At 45.8% G+C, this 23,453-nt stretch overlaps 1 protein-coding gene across 1 annotated transcript in view; it reads left to right on the top strand.

The window, feature by feature from the left end:
• The window catches only part of LOC144931534 (exocyst complex component 6B-like), a 152,106-nt gene that overhangs the window by 79,199 nt on the left and 49,454 nt on the right, over nt 1-23,453 (top strand). Inside the window, exons 17-19 of the mRNA XM_078855487.1 lie at nt 3,833-3,967; nt 4,910-5,089; nt 19,104-19,245. Of these exons, the coding sequence (XP_078711613.1) occupies nt 3,833-3,967; nt 4,910-5,089; nt 19,104-19,245 (457 nt within the window). The remainder of the gene's footprint in view (nt 1-3,832; nt 3,968-4,909; nt 5,090-19,103; nt 19,246-23,453) is intronic.

Below are 23,453 nucleotides of genomic sequence, written 5' to 3'. Positions count from 1 at the left end.
GGTCCCTTACGTTATGGCAAGCTTCGGGGCCACTTCCTGGAGTCGTGGAGTTCTTCCATTACTAGTAGGGTACATTTCATTATAGCGTGTTTGTAAAATAGTTGTTTTTAAATATTACTTATTGTTGCTGCTCTGCGATCTACTTGGCCGACGCCCAAGCTGTGACCTGCCGGACAGGTTACACCGGCGGTGACTTTGTATAGATGGCAAACAGTCTGTACGTTGCGCTAGTAATCGTTATCGAGCTTTGGATATTTTTGGTATTTTATCAACCCGTCTCGTCACAATCCACGGCCAGTGAATTTCTTTGCCTCACTGATGATGGAGATCCAATACTTGTTGCTGTTTAGGAGCACAAGACCTCAATCAATTTAGAACTTCTAGCCGAATCTGCTCTATGTTCGTAACCCCCCCCCGCCCACTCTGTGTCAATCACTGGGGGGTTGTATGACTACTTCACCATGCTGGCCAGTGTGGGTGGGTGAAGGCTGGGGGAGGGTAACCCGTCACTGGTTCAGATCTCACTGTCGATGATGTCAGCTATGGCTGGGAAGCAAACTCTGGTTGCCGAGTTCAAAGCGTAGTGCGCTAACTGCTGCGCAGAGGTCGCAACCGGGTACCCGATACCCGTACCCTACCCGATACCCGGCTACCCGTGCCCGGCCGGGTACGGGTAGCCGTTTGCGACCCTGGTGCGGCCGGGTACGGGTACGGGTAGGCCGTGAGTCACTGGTGAGTCACCGTTTGTCACTCATTTCGGGTAGGGTACGGGTAGGGAACGGGTACCCGTACCCAGCCGGGTATGGGTACCCATTTGCGACCCTGGTGCGGCCGGGTACGGGTAAGGAATCAAAACCCGTTTGCGACCTCTGCCGCTGCGACATCGCTCCCCATGTTACGACTACCCGAGGTCAGTGGGGCACCACGGTGGCGAGATGACGACGACCTCGCCTGGTATACAGGAGGTCGTGGGTTCGATCCCAACCCCCGACGCCTGCTGTATATTTGGCGTTTGCATGTTCTCCCTGTGGTCCCTTGGATTTTTCTCGCGGTCCTCTGGTTTTTCTTTCCACATTTAGAAACATGCGTTTCGGAATAAAAACCTGCTCTCCATTTCCATGCGATAAGCCACTTTGTTGAGCTATCATTTGTGGCCAGGTAGCTTCTGATAAAGAGCTATATAGCTCAGTGGGCCTTACCTGGTAAAATAAAAAATAGTTTAGTTTATTGAGTTCCATACAATACAATTTTTATTTGTATCGTATCTAAATGCATACGCATATCGAGACCCGGCCGAGAAACAATGGACTTATTTATTTTATTAAGACAATCAGTTGGAGGGCAGGGTAAAATATAGGGAAGGTCTTGAGCCCTGCACTTGAGTGCGGGCACGGAGTCGACAGCACTGATGACTGGGGAAGGCATTACCAGACGAGCGGATGGCTGTCGGGAAGGGAGTTCCAAACGACGGGGGCGGTAGAGGAGACTTGGCAACATCCCATGGATCGACAGTCGGCTGGGGATTCAAGATAAATGTAGGTTAGTCGCACAAAGTTTGTTTTGTAAATATTACAGTGTTCGGTTTTGAGTCGGGAACTGCATTTTGCGTTTGCTGCTGTGACGTTGGGTGCGGTCAAAGGAGCCATGTCTGGTTGTCCGTCTCTCTCTCTCTGTGTCTCTCTGTCTCTGTGTGTGTCTCTCTCTCTGTGTCTCTCTGTCTCTGTGTGTCTCTCTCTCTCTGTGTGTCTCTCTGTCTCTGTGTGTCTCTCTCTCTCTGTGTCTCTCTGTATCTGTCTTTCTTTCTGTCTCTCTCTGTCTCTCTATCTCTGTGTGTCTCTCTCTTTGTGTTCATCTTGTTTTATGGTCAAGTGGGCGATCAAAAAAATCCTCATTTAAATTAATCGGCTGCTACAAGCCACTGACGGACATCTCTCAGTGCTGCGGTTACCTTTGAGGGGTCTCATCCACTCATTCACAGGTGTCTGTTTGGGACAAGTACATGTGCAGCCCTTTTGTCAATCCGCTGCTGCATGAGGTAGACATATCCTACAAGTGCTAACAGTACGTCATTGCCGCTGTTGTCTGGGCGGGACAATAACTGTGTGTACTGTGTGAATGTACAGCCCTTTTGTCAATCCACTGCTGGATGAGGGCCTCCCTACGCCATGTGAGGCTGTGGAGCTGATTGGACTTTGTTTCACCGGGCTGGTCATTGCGGGTTGAAGGCAGGAAGTATAGATGTGGGAGCATAGAAGTACAATGTAACCATGCCTTTTTCCGCACTGCCCGCTCCTGTCCAGTACATAGCCCCACAGCAGCCCACAACAGCCTGCTGTGCACGACAATCACCCCCACACAGTGAGCACCTATTTGGAACGGAATGGCACATAGGTAGGGTGGTATGCCCAGTACCGCACACAGCTGACTTTTGTCTGGTGTCTGCACACCACATCAGGTGCACATTTACAAGGCTGAGTCGACCTAAGGGAGGCTCAGAACCATTTTAGATATTCGCCATTGATGTTGGGCATGAACAGGAATCAAACTCTGGTCACTGGGTTCATGGCGCAGTGCACGAGCCACTGCACCATTACTCGTGTGTCAGAAATCACTGCTTCCACTGTGAGTGGCTGCAGAATAAGGTGATTAGCGGTCAACCACAGAGCACGGCGTGTGTGGGTGTGTATAAGATTCCAAAGTACTGAAGTACATCATCCCGATCGTAATATTCTACCCACAAGTGCAAACAAATCAAGTTCGAAATAGCATGCCTGGTGGCTGTGTTTATCTGTTGACGTTGGGGAATCAAAGAAATGTATCGCGTTTTGAAACACTTGGGCTGTCACTTTTAACGGCTGTTCAAACCATCATGCAACCGTGCGAGTCACTGTTTTTTTTGTAAACCTGATTAAAGTTGATTGATGTATTATTCTGCGGCCCAATCAGCAGTGCTTTCGTAATTTTTTTTCCACGCTAAAGTATGCCACCCGATTGGAATTGCACCAATCCAGCAAAATAACAGCGCTGATTAAAGGGCTTGACAGGTCGACGTCTTGAGCTTTCATCGGCTTCGTGGTTTCATTGCTCGTGCTTTGTCCGCCAGGCTGCTGAGTGCTCATGGGTTTCCTGCTGATACATCAGCAGGTATTACTCTCCGATTCACCTTTGGGGTATCTGCAGGAAGGAATGCAATTCAGAGGCGTCCCAAGTGCGGAGTAATAATATTCCACGCTGATGTTTTAAACAGATGCGCTGAGTGCCAAGCACTTAAATAAGCAGCGCACGTATAAAATGGTTTGAAATTGTTGAAACAGTTTCGTATGTACGTGTGTGTGCGTGCGTGCGTGTGTTTGTGTATGTGTGTGGAATTTCCCTTGAAAAAGTCTTTCCTTTAATACAGCCAGTCGGTCGCAATGTTGAAACTTATTTTAAGAAGAAGAAAACTAAGTCCTGTATATTTTTTGCTGTTACGCAAACGTGCCTTTTAATAACACTAATTAATGTTTATTCTGTGTCCGGAGCGAATGATGTCTGGCTAAAGTGGCAGACCCATTGATTGGTTATTTTAAGTTAAATAAATCTCATGTTTTGACTGAGCCAATAGACATTTCCCGGGACGGATATTGTTATGCAAACCAACCGCCGTATCAAAAATGTTCATCTTGAGACAGAGCTTTATCTCGCTGCCGACATGCGGCCTCAGAGCACAGGGGAGGGAGACGGGAGGGGTGCGGTTTTAGAAAAAGTGTGCGGACGCACGGTCCGATGCCTTCCCCGCGCGCGTGAGCACAACGTCGCCGATTGTCTCCGCGTCTGCCGTCCCTCCCCGCAGCTCGTGCAGATCATCATCAACACGACCCACCTGGAACAGTCCTGCAAATACCTGGAGGATTTCATCACCAACATCACCAACGTCTCCCCAGAGACCGTGCACACCACCAAGCTCTACGGCACCTCCACCTTCAAGGTGGGGGGGGGGGCGGGGGGTCACGGCGAGAAGAGAAGCGCCGTCACGTTGGAGAAATGTTGCCACCGTTCCTGGCCGGGCTGGGGCAAGCCGGTCCAATGAATGAGCCTCCTGTTCGATTCGGTCAAATTCCTTCCCAAATCCGGTGTCACGAGGGCAAATGCCTCCGTACAAACATTGCCTGCGCGTGAACGTGCGAATGTTTTTTCGGATAAAATACGCGAGTTGAATAAGCGGGGGGAGTTGACGTCACACAAAGCGGTACTATTTTTTTTTATGCACCCCGAAGTGATGATGAATCTTTCCCCAACCTGGGTTTGAATCTATAGGGAGTTAAGCAATCAAACCACTGCATTGTGACAAAACAGATTTTCAGCAAACTCGATTTAATTATTTTACTTGCACATAATGCCTGAGACATTTGAGAATGAATAATTTAACACTTCACTGAATATTTATTGGAAATATTTTCACTTTGATAACACTTCAAAAAACATCTGCTGCCCAGTGTAATCCGAGTCACCATCACCATGAAGCAGAGGTGGACGGCTGCGGTTTACTGGATGTGGAAGGCCAGAATAGATATTGTGAAATATATATATATAAATATAAAAATTACAAAACAAGACTGAAATCGATGACTGCGGAGTCCAAGAGCTCAGGTTCCCTGGCTATCACACAATTGCTCGCTTGCAATCACACACCGTCTCCGACTGCGCGAAGCTTAATTAGTGTGGCTAACAATGTTCCTTTTGTGTGTGTGTGTGCATCTTCTGTGACTTACACCTAATTCAGGCTTTGAGAGATTTAACCGTATTTGTTTTATCCGATGCGGATGAGATGCACTGCCGGGGGTAGTTGCTGCGGTCTTGTCCCCCCCCCGCCCCCCCCCGTCTGCTCGTCGATGACTCGGGGAGGCCCGTGGCTTGTCGTGTCGTGCAGGATGCCCGGCACACGGCGGAGGAGGAGATCTACACGAAGCTGCACCAGAAAATCGACGAGTTCCTGCAGCTCGCCGACTACGACTGGATGCTGCCTGAGCCCAACGGGCACGCCAGCGACTACCTCATGGACCTCATCAACTTCCTGAGGAGCACCTTCGCCGTCTTCACGCACCTGCCTGTGAGTAGCCCCCCCTCCTCCTCCATCCCAACCTGTTTGTTCCTTTATTAGTTTCGTTTCGTGGGGAAATGCCTGGCACGTTCGTTCGGTCGCACGTACGTACGCGTGGAGTTCCGTCCGCCTTGGTTTTGCCGGTTGCGTGGGACTCCGCTCGTCAGTGATTGGTCGTTGCGATGACTCGCCACCCGAACAGCTTCTTGATGGGCTCCACAACTCGACGGCTTATTCAGGTGATCTGGAACGAAAGCTAGACGCTGCTTCTTGCCACTACCAAAGTTCCCGAGAAATAGCGCATCATTTCATTTTAATACATTTTCTGTCATTGCAACGATTCGCCGTACAAATGATCAATATTGATTCTTAAGCCTTTTATTACACTATGGAACACAATTTTTGTTCCTGGGTAATAAGTGTTATTCCGTAATTGCTTATGCCTAAAAAGCATAGAAAATGGATATTATTCCCCACAAACTTTGCTTTTGTGACCAGGACAGTGATATTTTTTAATGTATCTATTTTCAATGAGAAAACGGGCGAATTTGTGTCTTTTCGTTCACATAAAGTCAGTTAAAAACAACATATGAATCAAAATTGAAATGTATTTATACGAAAGTAATACAAAAATTACTACAAAAGATTTAGAAGTGAGTAGTTTTTCGAGATTGTTCCTCCCCACAGAGCGCTCGGTCCGCTGTGGCCAGTCCCGCCTTGGTGTCTAAATCTTTTGTAGTAATTTTTGTATTCCACTAATGCCAAGCGATTATTACTCGAGTGATATGGAACATTTTTGAGTATTCAAATGAGATGATAAAATCAAGATAAAATGAATTGATTCGTGAAATAGCTGGGTAATGAGAGGGCAATGGTGAATCGTAACCTCCCTAATGTTGATATCTCTACGGGTCATGAAACGAGTCTCAACGTTCACTTGCATTGTTTATGCGAGGGAGGGTCTACGGGCGTAGCAACATTTAAGGGTGGCACAAGACATCGCTACTGCCACCAGACATTACCTGCCGGTTCTCTGGCCGTGCGCTCATTAATATTGATGAGTGTGCCTGGTTATTCCGTGTAAGCCCAGAGGTGCGTGCAATCCATCAAGAATATTAATGAGATTCCTGTGTGTGGCATATTCCACCATATGAAGACTTCGGTTTTGTTGACAGAGGTTAGGGTCTATTGAGCGAAAAAGCTTTTTTTTCGAGGGTGATAAAATCGACCAAGGCTCGTGCCGCATGTTCACCTCCACCAGTGATCATCCCATGGAGATTCTGGTCCCTGCCACAGGAATATGGAATTTCAACTACTAAGGGCTCCCTTGCACCCTGGAATTTTTCGCGAAACGAAATTCATGATAAATGTGGATTAAAAAGAAATCCAGATTTGCGGGCAGAGTAAAAAATAATATTTATTTGTCTTCTTGGTTCTTTCGGTAAAGTCACGTAGAAGGGAAATAATAAAATAAATAAAATAAAACAGAATAAAATAATTAGCACGACGTTTCGGCCACAACGCAAGCAGCCGTCCTCAGGTGAAGAACGTCTGTTGGAAAGACAGCGTCATTCAGACGCGTCATTCAGATGCTGTCTTTCCGACAGACATGTTCTTCACCTGAGGACGGCTGCTTGCGTTGTGGCCGAAACGTCGTGAGAATTATTTTATTCTGTTTTATTATTTTATTATTTCCCTTCTACGTGACTTTACCGAAAGAACCAAGAAGATGAATCCCTGCAGTCACGAAAGCTTTAAATCGAAATTTTTATTTGGAGGAGGAATCCAATGAGCTATGAAGCTCTTTTTCAGAGACGTCCAGTAGTGGCACGGGGTCAGCACGTTACAACAACAAAAAATACAAAAACAAGAGTGAAAAATAGAGAGAATGCTGCTAAAGACCATCCGCCATGGCGTGGGCTTGTTGTGGCCTTAAGCGAAGAGAAAGGGTAAACAAGTAAATGTAAATAAAGAAATATAAATTAAGTAAAAAGTACAAATTTACATAAGTACATCAGTGGGCTTGGGCAGGACACGTCGCTTGAAGGGATGGTGGCCGGGGGTCGAGGCTACTGATGGAGTTGCAGCCAAAGGACGGAATGCGCCCAACACGGTCGTCCACCGCATAGATGGGGCGTTGAAATCAGCTGTTCTGTACGCGGGCAATGGATTTTTACTTCGCAAGACCGTGATTGAAGTTGGCGACAGCTTGGGGAGAGGCATTTAGCCGCTAAAGTTATACTGGTAGGAACGAAGTGGACCAGACCACCAATAGATGATATCGTCCGTCCGTCCGTCCGTGTATCAACATCGCCCCCTACTGCAAACACTTGGCAGGACCCTACAAAAACCTTTTGACTTAGTGGGGCTTTCCTGGCTTAACAAGTGTAATAATACATTATTTTTATATTATTTGGTTATTCGTTCCTACCAGCCCACCCCGCAGGGTCCTGTTTAAATCGTGCCTGGTGATGAATTCTAATGTTCATGGCGTTATTGTGCGATCATAATGTTCATGAGGTTCATCTTATTAGCACCTCCAATTAGCATGTGAAAGAAGTTCAACATACATACTCCATACTTCTTTAAAGGTATACGTGTGACTATGGATATATTTGAATGTAATTAATCCTTTTTTGGAATCTGTATGGATGCAACGTTATGGGAATTTATTTTTAAATGCTTTGAATCTATCTTCAAATCTCAAAATGCATCGCTGCGTTTGTTTGGTGTTTCTGATAGTACGCACATGTTACGATGTTCGAGGAGGCAAGTTAGAAGAAGTTGGTGTTGTTTTTTCACCTTTTGTGCACTCGAAAAGCATTCCCTAATGCATAGCTCAGCGGACACATTTGCATTTCACAGTTGAACTCGGCCCTTTCAGGACCAGGTGTCTTCGTTGTATAAATGTGCAGCACTGACAGGTACTTAACGCTGTTGTGATACCATAACAATATGCTTAATACACTATATTGATAACACAGCCACCTGTGTGTGTGTATGTATTTAATAACGAGACTGGTGATGGACATGCAGCAAAGACATAGAACACAAATGACTCACTCCCAAATTGGGAGATAATAATAATCTTATCGGGCTCGTGCATTACATCTGTACAGGACCTTAGGTAGTGGTGGCAGTTTGGAGAGGCCTTTCGTTCATCCCTGATTTTTTTTCTCTTCTTATTGGATAACGCCAAGGTGTCTGTGAATGAGGGTCCACCAAAGGTATTTGAAGAACTTATTTATCCAGGACTTGACTTCAGCCGAGTATGTGCTGATCCGTGACCTGGATGGTTATTTCAGCACATGGCGTTGCACATCCAGTATGCCTCTCGCTATGGCCATAGCGCCTAAGCACGTGCCTATACTCCAGCATACCGGGAAGCTGAAAGACATTCGGTTAGAAGTTTACACGCTGGTTACTTGGCCCTCAATCAGAAAGAGGTTCTAAGGGTTTTCTGCTCCAGGTATGCCCCGTTGCGAACGCGTTGGCACAATGAAGGCACCCGCGACGGCATGAGTTGCCCGTTGGCGACCCTGCAGCGCGCATGCAAGGTAATGCTTAGAGGCCCCGTACCGTAATTACCTCTGAAAGGCTGTCACTCAGCGGCCGCCTTCCCCAGTGTGGGAAGTAAATTAGCCCTGGTTATCCTGCACGACCCGTGACCCGCAGAGCCTGCTGATTGACAGGCCGGGGGAGCCGACCTGTGGTCAGGAGCTGCCAACCTGCCAGAGACGGAAGCCTGGTCCTGGGGCCCGGTGTTAGTTGCTGAGGTCGTTTGACCTCTCGGTGTTTTTTCTTTTCTCCCTCCTCACTTCGTCGTCTTCGTCTCCTTCCTCCTCCTCGTCTTCGTCCTCCTCCACCTCCCAACCTTTAGTTGCGTCCTACTGTGCATCGTTTTACCCGCAACGTGCTTTCGTTGGTACGTCGGTCGTTGGTCCGTGTTTGCGCAGCTGCCAGTTTAGCGGTCGCGTACGGTGCTGATTTGATGTTTGACAGAGCGCCTGTTCGGCTGGCGGCATCTCGGATGCATATCATGAGTGGCAAGTGATATCGGAACCAGCCTTTTTCACCAACCCTCATTGACGTATGGTCAAGCACAACTTCCATACATGACATGAATGAGGCCTTCATTCAGCAGGGCAGTGGAAAAGGGCTGCATTTATTTAATATTTTATATAAAATAATAACTTTATCCCAATTTTGCTGTAAAAATATGTGAATTACAACTTCCTTTTCTCTTCATCCACGTCTGTGCCCAAAATTTAACAGCGATCGTAAAAACAGCACACACACACACATTTAGCAATGTTTTGTATCGTTGGAATGGTCTTTTTTTTATATAAATTGTCAATTTATTTAACAGCTATCATGAATTTGACAACAGGGTTCATATTGAACCCACATGTAACATGCACTCACTAAGCTCTGTTGACTTACCCCCAGAGCCATTGCAGCTGTAGGGAAAGGGTGACACTGCCTCGAAGGCACATGTTCTGCTAAGCTCCGCAAAGCCTGTCGGATAATTAGAGCTTTCGTGAGTATTTTGCCAGGTCACACATTCAAAAGAGAAACAACACCAACGGTCCACAGCTTTAGCCAAAGGAGGGAAACACACCTGAGAGGCACATCCACCGTGGAGATGGAGCAAATGAAAGCAGCTCCAGTACAAGAGCGAGATGGACTGAAGACTGTGAGAGGTGGTAATGGCAATTTGGGAGAGCCTCCGTTCACCAGTGGACAGTTTAAAGTTGATTTTGTTTAACCACGTGAACACCCAAGAGACCAGGATAGTCTCATCTGCAAGTGACCTGAGGCATCAGTGTGCCAATAGGGTGGCTGATTGCTGCTGTGTGTAATCCCAATTGAGCGCGCAAATTTTTTGAATGTTGCAAATTTGGTCCCTGATGCCGTCCAAACAATGGCCTGCTCACGCGAATGACATCAGGGGATCGTTAACGTCCGCTGTGACGTAGCCAGCGCTTGATATTATGGTTATTGAAGCCGCAGCCATCATCATCAGAGTGGCCGCTGGAGTCTAAACGTGAACCTCTACAGCAAGCGGTGAGTGTGTTCACCGCTGGCCCACGTTACCGCCATCAGCCATGGATAGACCATGGGTGTCGACGAATGCTGCTTGCAGTGTCCTGGCATTGTCTTAAGGAGTGATGTACGATCACGATTAGAGCTGAATGAATCTTGCAGGAATCGTATTCAATTCCGATGATTGCACCCTGGGTAATTCCTGCAGGCATTGTAATTCTGCAAGGGATGATTCCCAGGGATATTCCTGCCGTGGAAGGCTCGATGTGTCCTGGCTGTGCCTTTGGCTTGAGTCGGTACCATGACTGGACCATCCTCCACGAGGGGGTGTAGGCCCCCCAGGCCCTACCGTCTTGCCCAAACAGAATCAGAATATTTATTCATTCCGGAGGAATCCGATTAGCTATGAAGCTATTTTTCACAGATGTACAGTAGGGGCAGGTTAGAACGTTACAACAACAAACAATACAAAAACTTGAGAGTGCAAGGCACAAGAACGGTAAACAAAACACCCAAACACATACAAATAAAACTAAACCATCCCCATCCTTTCAGGAAAAGCCCACTGAGGTATTAACTTTATTTTCAGAAGCGACCTGGCCACAAATGATTGCTCAACAAAGTGGCTTATCATTAGGACATTTGTAGCAGCATCCGGAGTCGGGATGGAATCGAGGCCAATTCTGCACACCAGGCATTGGCCAGGGGTTTCCAACGGCGATTGTGATTAACCGGCCGGCTGGTATTGACCCGAGTCGTCATGGAAAACATATTACTGAGTCATCGGCGGTATTCAACGAGGCAAATGAGGCCCCCGTGGAGGCCCCCTCTAGCTTCTTACGCTTTGGCGGCCACGATTCCGCTAGGAACTTATATTCAAGTTCAAGTTTATTTTTGTTGAAACAGCTGGGAATTCAAGGGACGAGGATTTAGTCTAATTTGCAAAGTTGACCCGGGTCACCGAAACAAACGTAAGGCGGAAAGGCAGCAAACACAAAAATCAGAGAAAAAACACAGCACTCTCTGGAGAAATAAAAAAGGGTTCACAAACACGAATCAATGCCATTTAATATCAGATTCTAAGAAGTGAATCACCCAGTTCTAGGCGTGATGCCTGTATACAATTGTGCATCAACATTGTATTATTTCGTATTCATATTCCTTTATATATACGCACGCACAGATATAATTTACATATAGATGCATAGACCTACTATAAAATGCTATAAGCATCACAAATATAAATTGTTTCCGAGTCTTTACATGTCAGTTCATTGTACACCTGTTTGGCTGGCATGATTTGACTCACATCACACATTCACGCTCACACAAAGCTGTTGGTACAAAGGGGTTAGATGTAAATATAAGGGCACGACAAATATTTCGCACTGGAATTCATTGACATTTACGAGCAAGAGATTGTTTGCAAGAGGACATCTAAACACACGTATGCATATATTTCACCCTATAGTCCAAAATGCAGCCTCTCAATCAAATGGAACATGAAAAAAATATCCTGCAGCATAGCCAGACGTTAAATTGCCCTTGTGAAACTATTCTTTATTTTTCTCTAAACCTATTTCTATTTGTTTTTGTGTCTGAACTTCACACGATCGAGAAAATGTGCAAGAATGACGTGTAAATGGATAGGACTTAGAGATCCAAACTTAGCTACTCTATCGATATAGAGTGACAAAGACGTGTGATGCAGTTCGCACAGCACGGTGCGTTAGGAACTAATGAAAACCATTGAATTGCCTTTGCGGGGGGTGGGGGGCGGGGATGAAAGGGGGGGGGGGCATTGTTGGGAATATATTTGGAAGGAGAGGTGGGTGGGTGCTGATTGATGTTTAAGTGAAAACCACGCATGCCTCTATTTTAAAATGTGCTCGGAGGAAGCTCAACTCTTTATTGAGTATAATAATACATGGAAGGGTTGCTAATGAAGAAAAGTTTAACGTTTCTACTTTGATAATGGTGCATCTGTCACCAGCAAGTCGACAGAATGTGGGATGTTGTGATGTCAACATCTGGCAGATATTTGCATAGAAATTTGGCAGAAAATCGGCATTCCAGCACAATTCAGGAATCGGCAGAATTCAGGAATGGGTTTATTTGTGAGATACCACTTGGTTACAAACGACCTCAATAATAACAAAAACATATCGCGAAGCTAAAAACTGAAGCTGTAAAACAAAGGTTCAGTATCTTAAATTCTGTGTTGTCTTGCCCACTGCTTTGTAACCCAGCCACCTGGTGTGGACCATCAGTTTCAAAGACAATGGATCTATTAGCAGAGCATGTTTGTTTTCATGGTTTACCACATGTTAATACCAACTCGATGCCTTGCAATAGGTGTCTTATATATAAGCTCCAAGCTTGGCAGTGTCTCATTCTTCACCTGAAGACGGCTGCTTGCGTTGTAGCCGAAACGTCGTGATAATTATTTTATTATGTTTTTTTATTATTATTTTATTACTTCCCTTCTACGTGACTTTACCGAAAGAACCAAGAAGATGTCTAATTGGTGTTTGAACATCTTAACGCCCGTCGTGCTATTGCCAGTAAGTGTAAAGCCTCTTCTTCTTTTCATTGTGCAGTTGTATATTCGGACATTTTATCATCCCTAACCTTAGTCCGTCGTATAAAACCGCTGCCGATTTAGACGGGCGGCATAGCGCCCTTGTCAGCCCCGCTATCCGTGGTACCGCACCGCGGCCCGGCGTGATTAAACCGTTACGGGGCTCGTCCGTCACCCGACAAGAAAAACACCAGCCACCTCGGAGCGCCGGGGTCACTCACCCGGCACTGGGCCCAGCGGCCACGTGAATGGAAACAACTGGCCTAAGGAGCACAAAGCGCTCCTCGTTAGCAGCTTATCGATAACCCAACGCCGGTTCGCGTCTGCGGGAAGCGCAAACGGAGTCCTCGCTGCTAACAAGATGCTAACGGGCGCTCACAAAATGCTGACGAGCGCCAACAAAATCCAACGGTTTCACCGTGTCGCGCGGTGCACTCGCACTATTACACTGTCCATTTTCATTTACCTTTGCACGTTAATTTTAGTCAAGGTACGTTGCGTGTTAAGTTATTGGGTGAAATTAGGGGTGGAACGGTGCGTTGGTTTATCTCTCTAAATATTGATTATGAAACTCGTGCTGATTTATCGAATGGTGTGCGTGTACGAATGGATTTTTGTTTTATAGAGTCGTGTTTGTCATACTAATTTGTTCACGTCACCCCTGCAGTCACTGGAGGCGGCACCGTTCACTGTTGTGTTGAAGCAAGTGTTGATTCCTGAATTGAATAGCAACTGTGAATTGTACTGTCATCAGGGTATGGGGGGAGGGGGGCGTGAATTGTTCCACACCTCGTGTGAATATGAATCCGTTTGTTTTGGCAAGTGCAATGCCCATGTCTGGTTTGGCTTCCATAATAAATGTGTTTAGCCATGTTGGTTGTTGAGGTTGTTTCGGCATATTTCCCCACGCTAGTCCAGTGCATGGTTGCTGAATCGGGGGGGGGGGGGAGGTCTTGACCAGTTCAGATGTCACTTACCACCGATATTAGCCTTGGCTGGGAATTGGTTACCAAGTGCAGAGCACAGGGCGCTAACCAGACCGCTGCAGTAGTTCTTGGTTGTAAATTTAGTTTGTTGTAAATCATGATTTTCATACAAATACTGTAGAATTGTCGACTGTAATATGCCCAGTAAAAGCTGTTTCTTAAAATAATGTAATATTTCCAAGCGAATTGATCTATAGTCGAGTAGCAGAGTTTGCATGATAGTGCACGGACCATTGCACCCACCACTCCACTCTAGCACATTATCGCATTTCACAAAACATCAGCGGCACACATCGTGCAGCAATTCTAACAGCATAGGCCACAAATACACAATGTGTCATCACTGTTACAGAGCTCGCTAATCGCACACAACACACAGCACAAAGCATTCAGCAGTGTATATCATTAGTCTTCAATTTGCAAACACTTTTCTTTGATGGAATGTAATGATTTTTTAAACGTCAATTATAAATCAGTGCCTCGCTTCATAATACATGCAGCTGCTTTTTGTTATTGATTGAAATTGTACACAATGCTGATGTTACATTTTGGGTGCTCATAATCTATAAGCAAGACAGGACAAATAGGACATAATATAATAGAGGCGGTTTAAAACGAGACCAAAAGGACTTGGTTCTTAATCCGTTGCACCGAATCCGTTACAATTTGTTAAATCACACCGTAGAGTCATGAATTTAATGAATTCTTACATCCCTGGTATTTGGTATCAGTACGGACATGTGTGTTGCTGCATAGGTGCTTTATTAGTGCTTGGGTAATTAGAAGAAATAATGATTCATACTTTGTTTAATCTTCCATTACATTGAACAACTTTAAAATATAACCATTTATCATATTTTTACAAATATATAATGGTAATGAGTTCAAGTGTCTGATGCTACCGACAAATGCACCATCACGACAATCATTCTGAAAATTGTCACCAGTGATAGGAATGGCGGAGCGTGAGGTCATTTAGTAATTTCTGTCTTCATCGCATCACGCACCACCTTTCTTTCGGGGACACCGAGATTCTGGCCCCATGGAATGTGTGTGTGTGTATGTGTCTGTCTGCTGCCCTTTGAACTCTCTTCTGACTGTTACTGAGCAGGTTTCCTTACTTTGCAAAGAGCACCTGTGGATGCTGTGCGCGTGATCTGTGCGCCTTGGACCGTGATTTATTCTGGCATGCTGTTGGAATTTTCTCTCCATGCCGCATTTCTGCTCGCGTTCCTTTTCTCGGTGTTTGTTTGCTTAGCGTAGCACCTCACAGGTTAAATGTCCCACCAGGTAAGTCGCCGTTTGGTGTCTTGTCACGGAAAAGTTTTACACCTTTGCTAGCAGTTTGTCCGTTTTTTAAAGAAGTGTGTAAATAAGTCCTGTGCTTTTCAAGCGAGCTTCTATTAATTAAGCAATTGCCGATGACGATTGTGACATATAAGTTGGTCACGAAGCTTATTTTTATCTCTACCGCTAAACAGAATCCACATTTAAGGAGTTCATGGAAATGACACTGGCCTCTGTGGCATTTTATACGACATTGGCGCAAGTGTGAGATTTTAATGTGCCGTTAAACAGTGTTTATGGCACGGTCGCTTTGAATGCGGAAAGAAGGGAGTCTATGATGTCGGTACAAGCCATTACGTGAATGATAAAGTAATTTCTCAACATTAAAGAATAAAGCCGCCTTTGCTCCGACAGCCGTGCCGGACTCGCTCAGCGCGGCCATTGAAAGCTCCCGTTTTCATGGTTAATTTGAGCCCGAGCTTTCAAGTTAAGAAACGTCTCGCGCACAATCGCTCCAAGTTGATAAATCGCCGTTGCCGCCGAGGCGCGCCCATTCTTCTTTGTGGACACTCTGCGGGGGACAGTTTGAAACTGCGTTTGAAAAGTTCACAAATCATCGGGAGAAATCCTTTTTCTAGTGCCCACACATGGACCTGTCTGTTTCCCTCAAATACGTTTGTATTAATGTGTGGTGGCACGTTCTGTTTGGCTGAAGCACCCAGTCTTTTATTCAGGGGTTGGTTCGTCTCTTTGGATCCACAGTGACAATGTGGTTTTTATTATTTTGACGATTCCAGCCCTTTGTCAACCTACTTCTGGATGAAGGTCTACCCACGTTGTGTCCGCCATGGGAGTTTGATCATACTTGACCATGCCTGTCAGTGCTGGTTTGGGGAACGGGAAAGCCCAGGACTGGTTTAAATATCACTCTCCATTTATGTATAGCGTCGCAAGGAACGCAGGTCGCTAGGTTCGTAGCACAGTGCGCTAATCTCTGCACCACCGCTGCACCCCGGTGGAAAAGGCATTGTGGGTATCATTCGTAATGTATTCATGCCGTCAACTTAGTGCTCTCACAATCTCATTAACTTGTATGCATGGATGTTGAACTTTCTTTTGCACCGCACGTAGCCAACCGTGATAATCGGAGGTGCAGGGGAAGGACAACAAGTTAAACACAAAAAGCAGTTAAAAAGAAATGAGTTTTCAATAGAGATTTGAAAGTGCATTACTGCAGTGGCTTCCTAATATCGGAAGGAAGGGCATTGCAGACGGCCGCAGAAGCGCATCTGAAATTGCGCCATGCAATGACCATCTTTGTTCGATGGTGATCCAAACTTGCATTGCAGAGCAAGAGTTACGACACCTTCCCATGTTTAAAATACTTTTTCTTCTCATTATACGATTCTCCAAAGAGATTACTGCTGCTCCACGGTAGATGACACCTCAATATTTGTGCACTCGCGCTTTCATCTCTCGCGTCGTCAGCGCGCGAGCGCCTGGCGCGCGTTCGCGAGGGGCCCCCCGTGCGATCGGCGCCCACGCCGTTCTGATGAAGCGCACGTTCGGCTCCCCGATCCCCGCGTGCTTCGCGGAGGCGTTGGCGGCCACAGCGAGCCCCCCCGGCGGGCACCGCTCGGCGTCCCCCCGTACCGCTGTGGCGCCGCCGTCCTCCGGCGTGGGACGCGGAGCCGGACGGGTGCCACGGTTTCGCGTGTTCCATCTCGCCCGCGCTGCATGAGATCGCCTGAACAGACAAATAAATAAGCAGCTCTCTGCGTTCGGCAAAAATACCGTGGCCTTAAAAGGAACAATACATGTATTCTTGGCAATGATTCAGGCCCTTCTTTGTTACACGCACATAAAATGAAATCACATGTACTGTGTGTGTTAATCTTTTTTTTATTAGCTGGTTGAGCGTAAGCCCCAAGGCCCAAATCTCCCAGCGGCCAGCAATGAGCAGCACTATTAGAAGATGTAAGAGATAAGAGCTCACACATTTCTTAATTTTTTAGACAGGTAGATAGATACATTCCAGCCATTCTTAGTCCACCATTGGATGAAGGCCTCTGCACGCAATGTCAGTCATGGCATTCTTTTTTTTTTTACCAAACTTTACCACTTTGGCCAGTGTAGGTGAATGAAGGGGGGAGGAGGGGAGAACCGGTTTCGATCCCCCAATTGGTGGTGAAAATTCTAAACATCCCTGGATATTTTGGCAAAACGTTATCGATTGCTCACCCATGTCTGGGCTAAAACTGAAAAAAATCTGCTCACTGTATTCTCGATTGTATCATCTTCGTCTCTCGATGTAGCTGACTGCCTACTACTCTCATGGGAGGGATACTTCCTGGCTCAAATAAAAATGTACTAAATTGCGATTGTGGCCATTCAGTTGGTTAAGGATGATGACCATTACGATAATGTTGACAACTAAAACTTCAGATAAATAAATAATCCTGACCAACAATCGGTTTAATTGGCTGGAACGCACGCCTGAATCTGGTTGCAGTTGTTGGCAGCGTCTATATAACATGACCTTTGGTCCTCCCTGTTATGGACATTCAAGGTAAACTTATTTAGCCCTAGCCCACGCCCCCCTCTGCTTACCCTCAGTGACTTCATGCTGGGTGCGGTTCCATGAGCCTCTGCGTGCACTTAAGTGGTAGCTTGCAAGGCCTGCGCGTTAATACCTATTCTATTATACATTTAGATTTTACTAGTTAAGGCCCTCTGCGCTATATATCTCTTTTTCACAACCAACCTGGCCACATATGATAATTCAACAAAGTGGCTTATCATGTGGAAATCTGTAGCAGCCAATTACTCTAAACGCGCGTTTCTAAATGTGGAGGGAAAAACTTGAGAACCCAGATAAAAATTCACACGACCACGGGGAGACCATGCTAACTCCAAATATACAGGTCTGGATCAAACCCACAACCTCCAACATACCAGGAGAGAGGTAGTTAACATCTCGCCACGGCAGCACCCACCTCAGTAATTCTCAATTATGCCAGAACTAATCACGTACAGAAATGTGCCAGTGTACGTAATGAAATTACCCTGTAATTAATGTACGTCGATTATAAATAAATGTCCTGTTTATTTAGATTACCGTTTTTGTTTGCCATTAGTTGGCCTTCCTTTGAACTAAGCATTCTTTAGATTATTGTTTTGTTGCTTTGTAGATTTAAAAACAAAAGTCACTCTGTTGATGATTCATATTTTTTGTTTGCATACATAGGATGGGAGCATTGGCACAGTGGTTAGCACGCTGCCCATCTAACCCGACCACCTTAGTTTGATACCCGGTCACGGCTGACATCAGTGTAAAGTGAAATCTGAGCTGGTCTTGGAACCCCAACTACCAACCCGGTCCGACCTGTCATGGTGATGTGTGGTCAAACCACTAATGACTGACCTGGTATGGTGAGGCCTTCACCCATAGGTCTCTAACGTATTGTTTGTATGCATGCATATGTATGCATGTATGAGGTGATGCATTATGCGTTCCTTAAATTCAAATTTTATTCAAGACTCACTCCTTCCTCGTCGCTTTCCCTTAAGTGTATTTTATCTGATTTAATCTCTGAATTTGTTTGTGACTATAGTTTTATACCCCCCTTGAGTGGGGTGACAATACATATGAAATAAAACTTTTTTAAAACCTTTAAATTGAAATGCACATCCAGGACTCGTGCAAGCAGCAGTGGTCCTCTGGTGATGCCTGCTCATTGCGGGTTTTTGCTGGGCGTTGCAATGAGCGAATCGCTCAAAGAGGATTACCCGCAATCATCACAATTCACCGTCGGGATTTGTTTCAATAATCGATCATTTGTCGTCTTGTTTGTTACTGTCTCGTTTGTGTGACCATTTTAACTTCCCCCCCACCTCGTATCAGTCGTACAGATCCGTCGGCTGTTGTTATCATTTTTACACGTTATTTACGTAAATCGTAAACGATCGGTTCTCCCTCGCACACGTGCGCGCGAACTAGATGACGCGTGTATCGCTAATGTCAAAATGTTGATTAAACGATGCGTCCGTTGTACGTACGCGCCCCGTGTTTACACGATCGCGACGGACGCGTGTGCTTGTATCTGGTCGCGTTTCTCCTCAGGGCAAGGTGGCTCAGACCGCCTGCATGTCCGCGAGCAAGCACCTGGCGTCGAGGCTCCTGCAGCAAATCTTGGACGTGGAGGTGAAGCAAGTGACCATGGGGGCGATCCAGCAGTTCAACCTCGACCTGGTCCAGTGCGAACGTGAGTGGGCGCCGGGCGACGTTCGGGAGGCACGGGGCGAGCGGTTGTGGTGATGACAGCGCTGGGTAACGCAGGATGATGTGGGGGAATGCTGGGTAATGCAGGGAAACGCGCGTTAACGTGGGGGAATGCTGGGTAACGCGGGGTAATGCTGGGGAACACGGAGTGGGGGGGGATAGCTACCTGTCGACGGCGCAGGTTAAGTGTGAACGCAGAGGGAATGTGTATGTGCCCTATACATGGCGTTGCTTAACTAATCGTTTAAAACATATTTGGTGATGCTGCATCCATCGGCAATGGTGCAAAAATTCGACACATTTTCGTTAACAACCCTGTGTCCTTAGAAGGAGAAATATATTGCAGGCTACGTTTCGGACAATGGCCCTTCTTGGACTTTTATTTTGGGCCTTTTGCAAAGCACATGATGTGCTATCTACGTAAGGGAGTCGGTGACATTTATTGAGTTTAAAAGGAAAAGAGTAGAAATGAAACGGTACGTTTGAACTTTTAAGGCAGCATTGTAGTCTGGTTTATTCATCAGTACAAAACCTGTTTGATTTTTGCAGCTATACTTTTTTAAAGTCTTCAATTTATGAACGAGCAACCGATGTATTTTCCACCACTTTATTAAGTTACATTTTGATACGGAATGGAAAAGTTGAAATGCTTTGAGGGTATCACGGTGGATTTAAAAAAAAAATCTGGTTCCAAAAAAGTAACTTTGCACATTCCCCTTATAGATCAAAGGCCAAAAATGAGTGTAATCTGAACTAATTGAACCGCTCCAAATGGAGCAGTGGTTAGCGCGCTACTCTACGAACCCAGTTACTCGAGTTCGATTCCCGCTCACGGCCACCAATGAGCAGTGATGATTATCTGAACTGGGCCTGGGCCTCCCCTAGATTAACTCGGCCTCAAATGAGTACCTGGTATGGTGTGTAAACATTGCCACTGGGGATACAAAGGTGGTGGCTGGGCGTAGTGCTGGCTACCAAACTCCTCATGTGCCGTGCCGGCCTTCGTAGGTGCTCAAGAACAGCACTTGCCCCAAAAGTCTTGTTTAGGCTATACGAGCAGGTCTTTGTTGTGAACGCCGAAATAGACGTTAATGATTATTACAGTTAGAGAATGCATTGAGCTGCCCGGTTGCACGTGGTGCAAGCTGGCGGTGATTAGAGGAAACAAGACATGGCCAATGGAGACCAGCCTTTCACTCAGAATATCTGATTACGCTTTGCGGCGTGGGTCTGAAGGAATTTTTACAAAAATGGTTAAAAGAGAAAAAAATGAGAGCGTTTGATGTGAAAGGGCCCCCCCTCTCTCCCTTTTCCGTTCTTCCGCTTGTGTAATAACGTGCAGCTCTTGTCACTCGCGAAAAGAGGGATGCGATTGTTCAAGATCAGTTTGTGTATCCGCCGGTTGCCACGGAAACTCCTTCAACACGGTGCGAGGACACGTGCTGCCTCGACGTCGTTAATAGCTACGCGAACATTCGTAGCGGCGTAAGACACCGTCCCTCGTCAGGCGTTCCGTGATCAATCCGCAGCTGGATGAATGGCCTCTCCAAAGCCGTCGCCATCTCTCGCGGTCCTGCGTTGCAACAATCCATCCGGCGGATGAGCTTGATTTAATCACTCCGTCTCCGTGACAGGTGTGATGTCGGGTGTGTTTCCTCCTTTGGCTGCCACTACGTCGTTTTTTCCAACCGCCGGTCAGCGTCCCTTTTTGCAGCGTGGGTCCTGCCTACCTGCCCCCAAGCCCATTTACTTTATTTAACCCTTTCTCGTTCTGACATGACTGCAAGTGACAGGGTGGGTCCCCTTCAACGCTGAATCTCGGGACGCGCAAGCGGTTAGCGTTCAATTTATTTCTAGAGGCATAGCGTCGTTTTTAAAGACATTCCACTCACCGCAGAGAACTGTAGCGACACGACCACACTGATGATAGCTGGTCCCAAACTGTGCCACACGCCCTCCCGCATGGCTTTGTGGTAGCCTCGGTACCGATAAAGTTATTTTTATTTTTCTTTCAATGACGTACACGTATACATTCGTGTACGTCATCGGAATGGAATCGGAAATAAAACTGATGACGTACATGCACGTCATTATGAACGGGAAAGGGTGAAGAGTCAATATGGAATTACAGTTCCAAAGAAGAACACGTGGGTTAGAGGATGTCTGTAATTTAAAAAGCATAATTTTGCCTGTTAAGATAAGCAAAAGGCTTTGATGACTTTACAATAAACCACATGAGTAGCTATTAAAGTTGTATTTTTGAATCCAACGCAACCTACATTGAAGTGTTTATAATCTGGCTCAAATTTTTTTATGTGATGATAACGATCCAAGCAGGTTCATGTTGAGAAAGGGACGTGTGATTTCGCACAATCACGTCCACCCATGTGCACAGGATGGCAGCAAAACAAATCCCCCCACTGTTCTTGTTATTAGACAATGCATTTATTTCATGGTGATATGAACGGGATGCTTTAAATAGTATTTGTTGTGGTGTTTCTCACAGTAGGCAGTTATACATATACTTACTTTTGGCTCAATGCAACATTACAGGCACATTTATTTGTGCATGTACATTATGTGTATATGTACGCATGTTAATATTGATATATATAGCCTATGCTTTTTGTGTATGCATTATACATTTCTAAACCATACACATGTATAATGACAATAATGTATAGCCCTATCTCAATCCACTGCTGGATGAATGCTTACCGCATGCCCTATATATGCATTAAAACATAAGCAAGTGTCATGCGATTATTTAAATATCCATTGAGTCCCAATCATCCGTTTGATATAATCGATTTTTTTGAATTTTCTCTTTTAAAACCATACTACTGGCAGCAGTGACGTGAGCAAATAAACTGTAGGACTACACCACCACTGCCCTGAAAAGTGTGTCCCCTTCAAAAGTCGGAAAAAATATTTACGCGCGACTGTTGTTCGCTTTCAAATGCATACGTGATGCAAGTCGGAAACGTATTTCTTCCCCCACTTCAATAGTAATCGGAAACCCAGTGTATCTGGCCAACTGAGAAAGAGGGGCAAGGAACGGGGGGAGGGAGGGAGGGGGGGGGGCCCTGTCGTCACGCGAACCCCAAAAATCCCTCGCTCCCGCAGCCACGGCAAGAAAAGCTCTTGCTGACCGTGCGGAGCGCCCGGGCCTGCGCCGGACAAGTTTAGATTGATGGCTCGTACTACAAACGAACCGCGAGCCTCGACAAGATCTACGCCCTTTGTAGCCGTTCGCAATGTAACCAGCAGGTTTGATCAGCAGCCCGTGGCCAGCCGCAATAGCCCCTTTTCAGTTCCACTGCTCGGCAGGTTAAGACACACGTGATTGATGGCCTTCACAACAGAATGCCGGGCGCCGCTGTGATTTGTTATTTTTTTTATACCCCCCCCCCCCCACCTTTTTTTAAATTTTCACTTTGTCGCGAGGTCGTCTTGTACGTTAGGACGTTTTGTCTGCCGCGGTGGTTGTGATGTTGCATTTGCTGAGGCTTTTGTTGACCGCAGATTGGCGCTACTTTAAATGCGCTCTTGGTTGATTTTGTGAATGATGGCTGAGGAAAGCGGTAACTAGCGGTAACTTTATGAATGATTAAATCCGGCGGTATGCGTGCACGCATTCGCACGTTCAGTTAAAGAAGGGGTTATTTTCGCGCAACGTTTCTGCAAAGTGAAATTACCGTAAAGGTAAATGTTCCTCATTGTCCTTCGGGAATAGAGCACCGGTTGTGGAGGATGGGTCTAGAACTACTTTAGTGCCTCTGTTTAATAGCAAAGAGGCTAAAGATCATGGACCCTTATCTCTGGAATTGGCTGCGTGCAATTCTTATGTGATGCGAGTTTTCCGAGATTTTTTTCTAAAATTAATCAACCTGATAATTTGCTTCACCATAATATGATTTTTGCGATGAGCATGACTTTGATAAACATCTTACGTTTGTAAATACCCTGATCATAATTCCAAAAATACAATTTGCATAATTGATCCTTTTGAAACCGGGTGCAAAATTTGCTTTTAATTACGTAACATTGGCGATCCCATTACAGTTATAGATTTGAAGCTTTCGTGACTGCAAGGAATCACGTAGGTAAAACATTGATGTTTTACCTACGTGACTTTACCGAAAAAACCTAAGAATATGATCCCATTACAGGTTTGTGATTTTACATTTT

This window comes from Lampetra fluviatilis, chromosome 4 (assembly GCF_964198595.1).
Source record: "Lampetra fluviatilis chromosome 4, kcLamFluv1.1, whole genome shotgun sequence".
Taxonomy (NCBI): Eukaryota; Metazoa; Chordata; class Hyperoartia; order Petromyzontiformes; family Petromyzontidae; genus Lampetra; species Lampetra fluviatilis.
The sequence above is the reverse complement of the archived record's forward strand: the minus strand, read 5'-3'. Positions and strand labels throughout refer to the sequence as shown.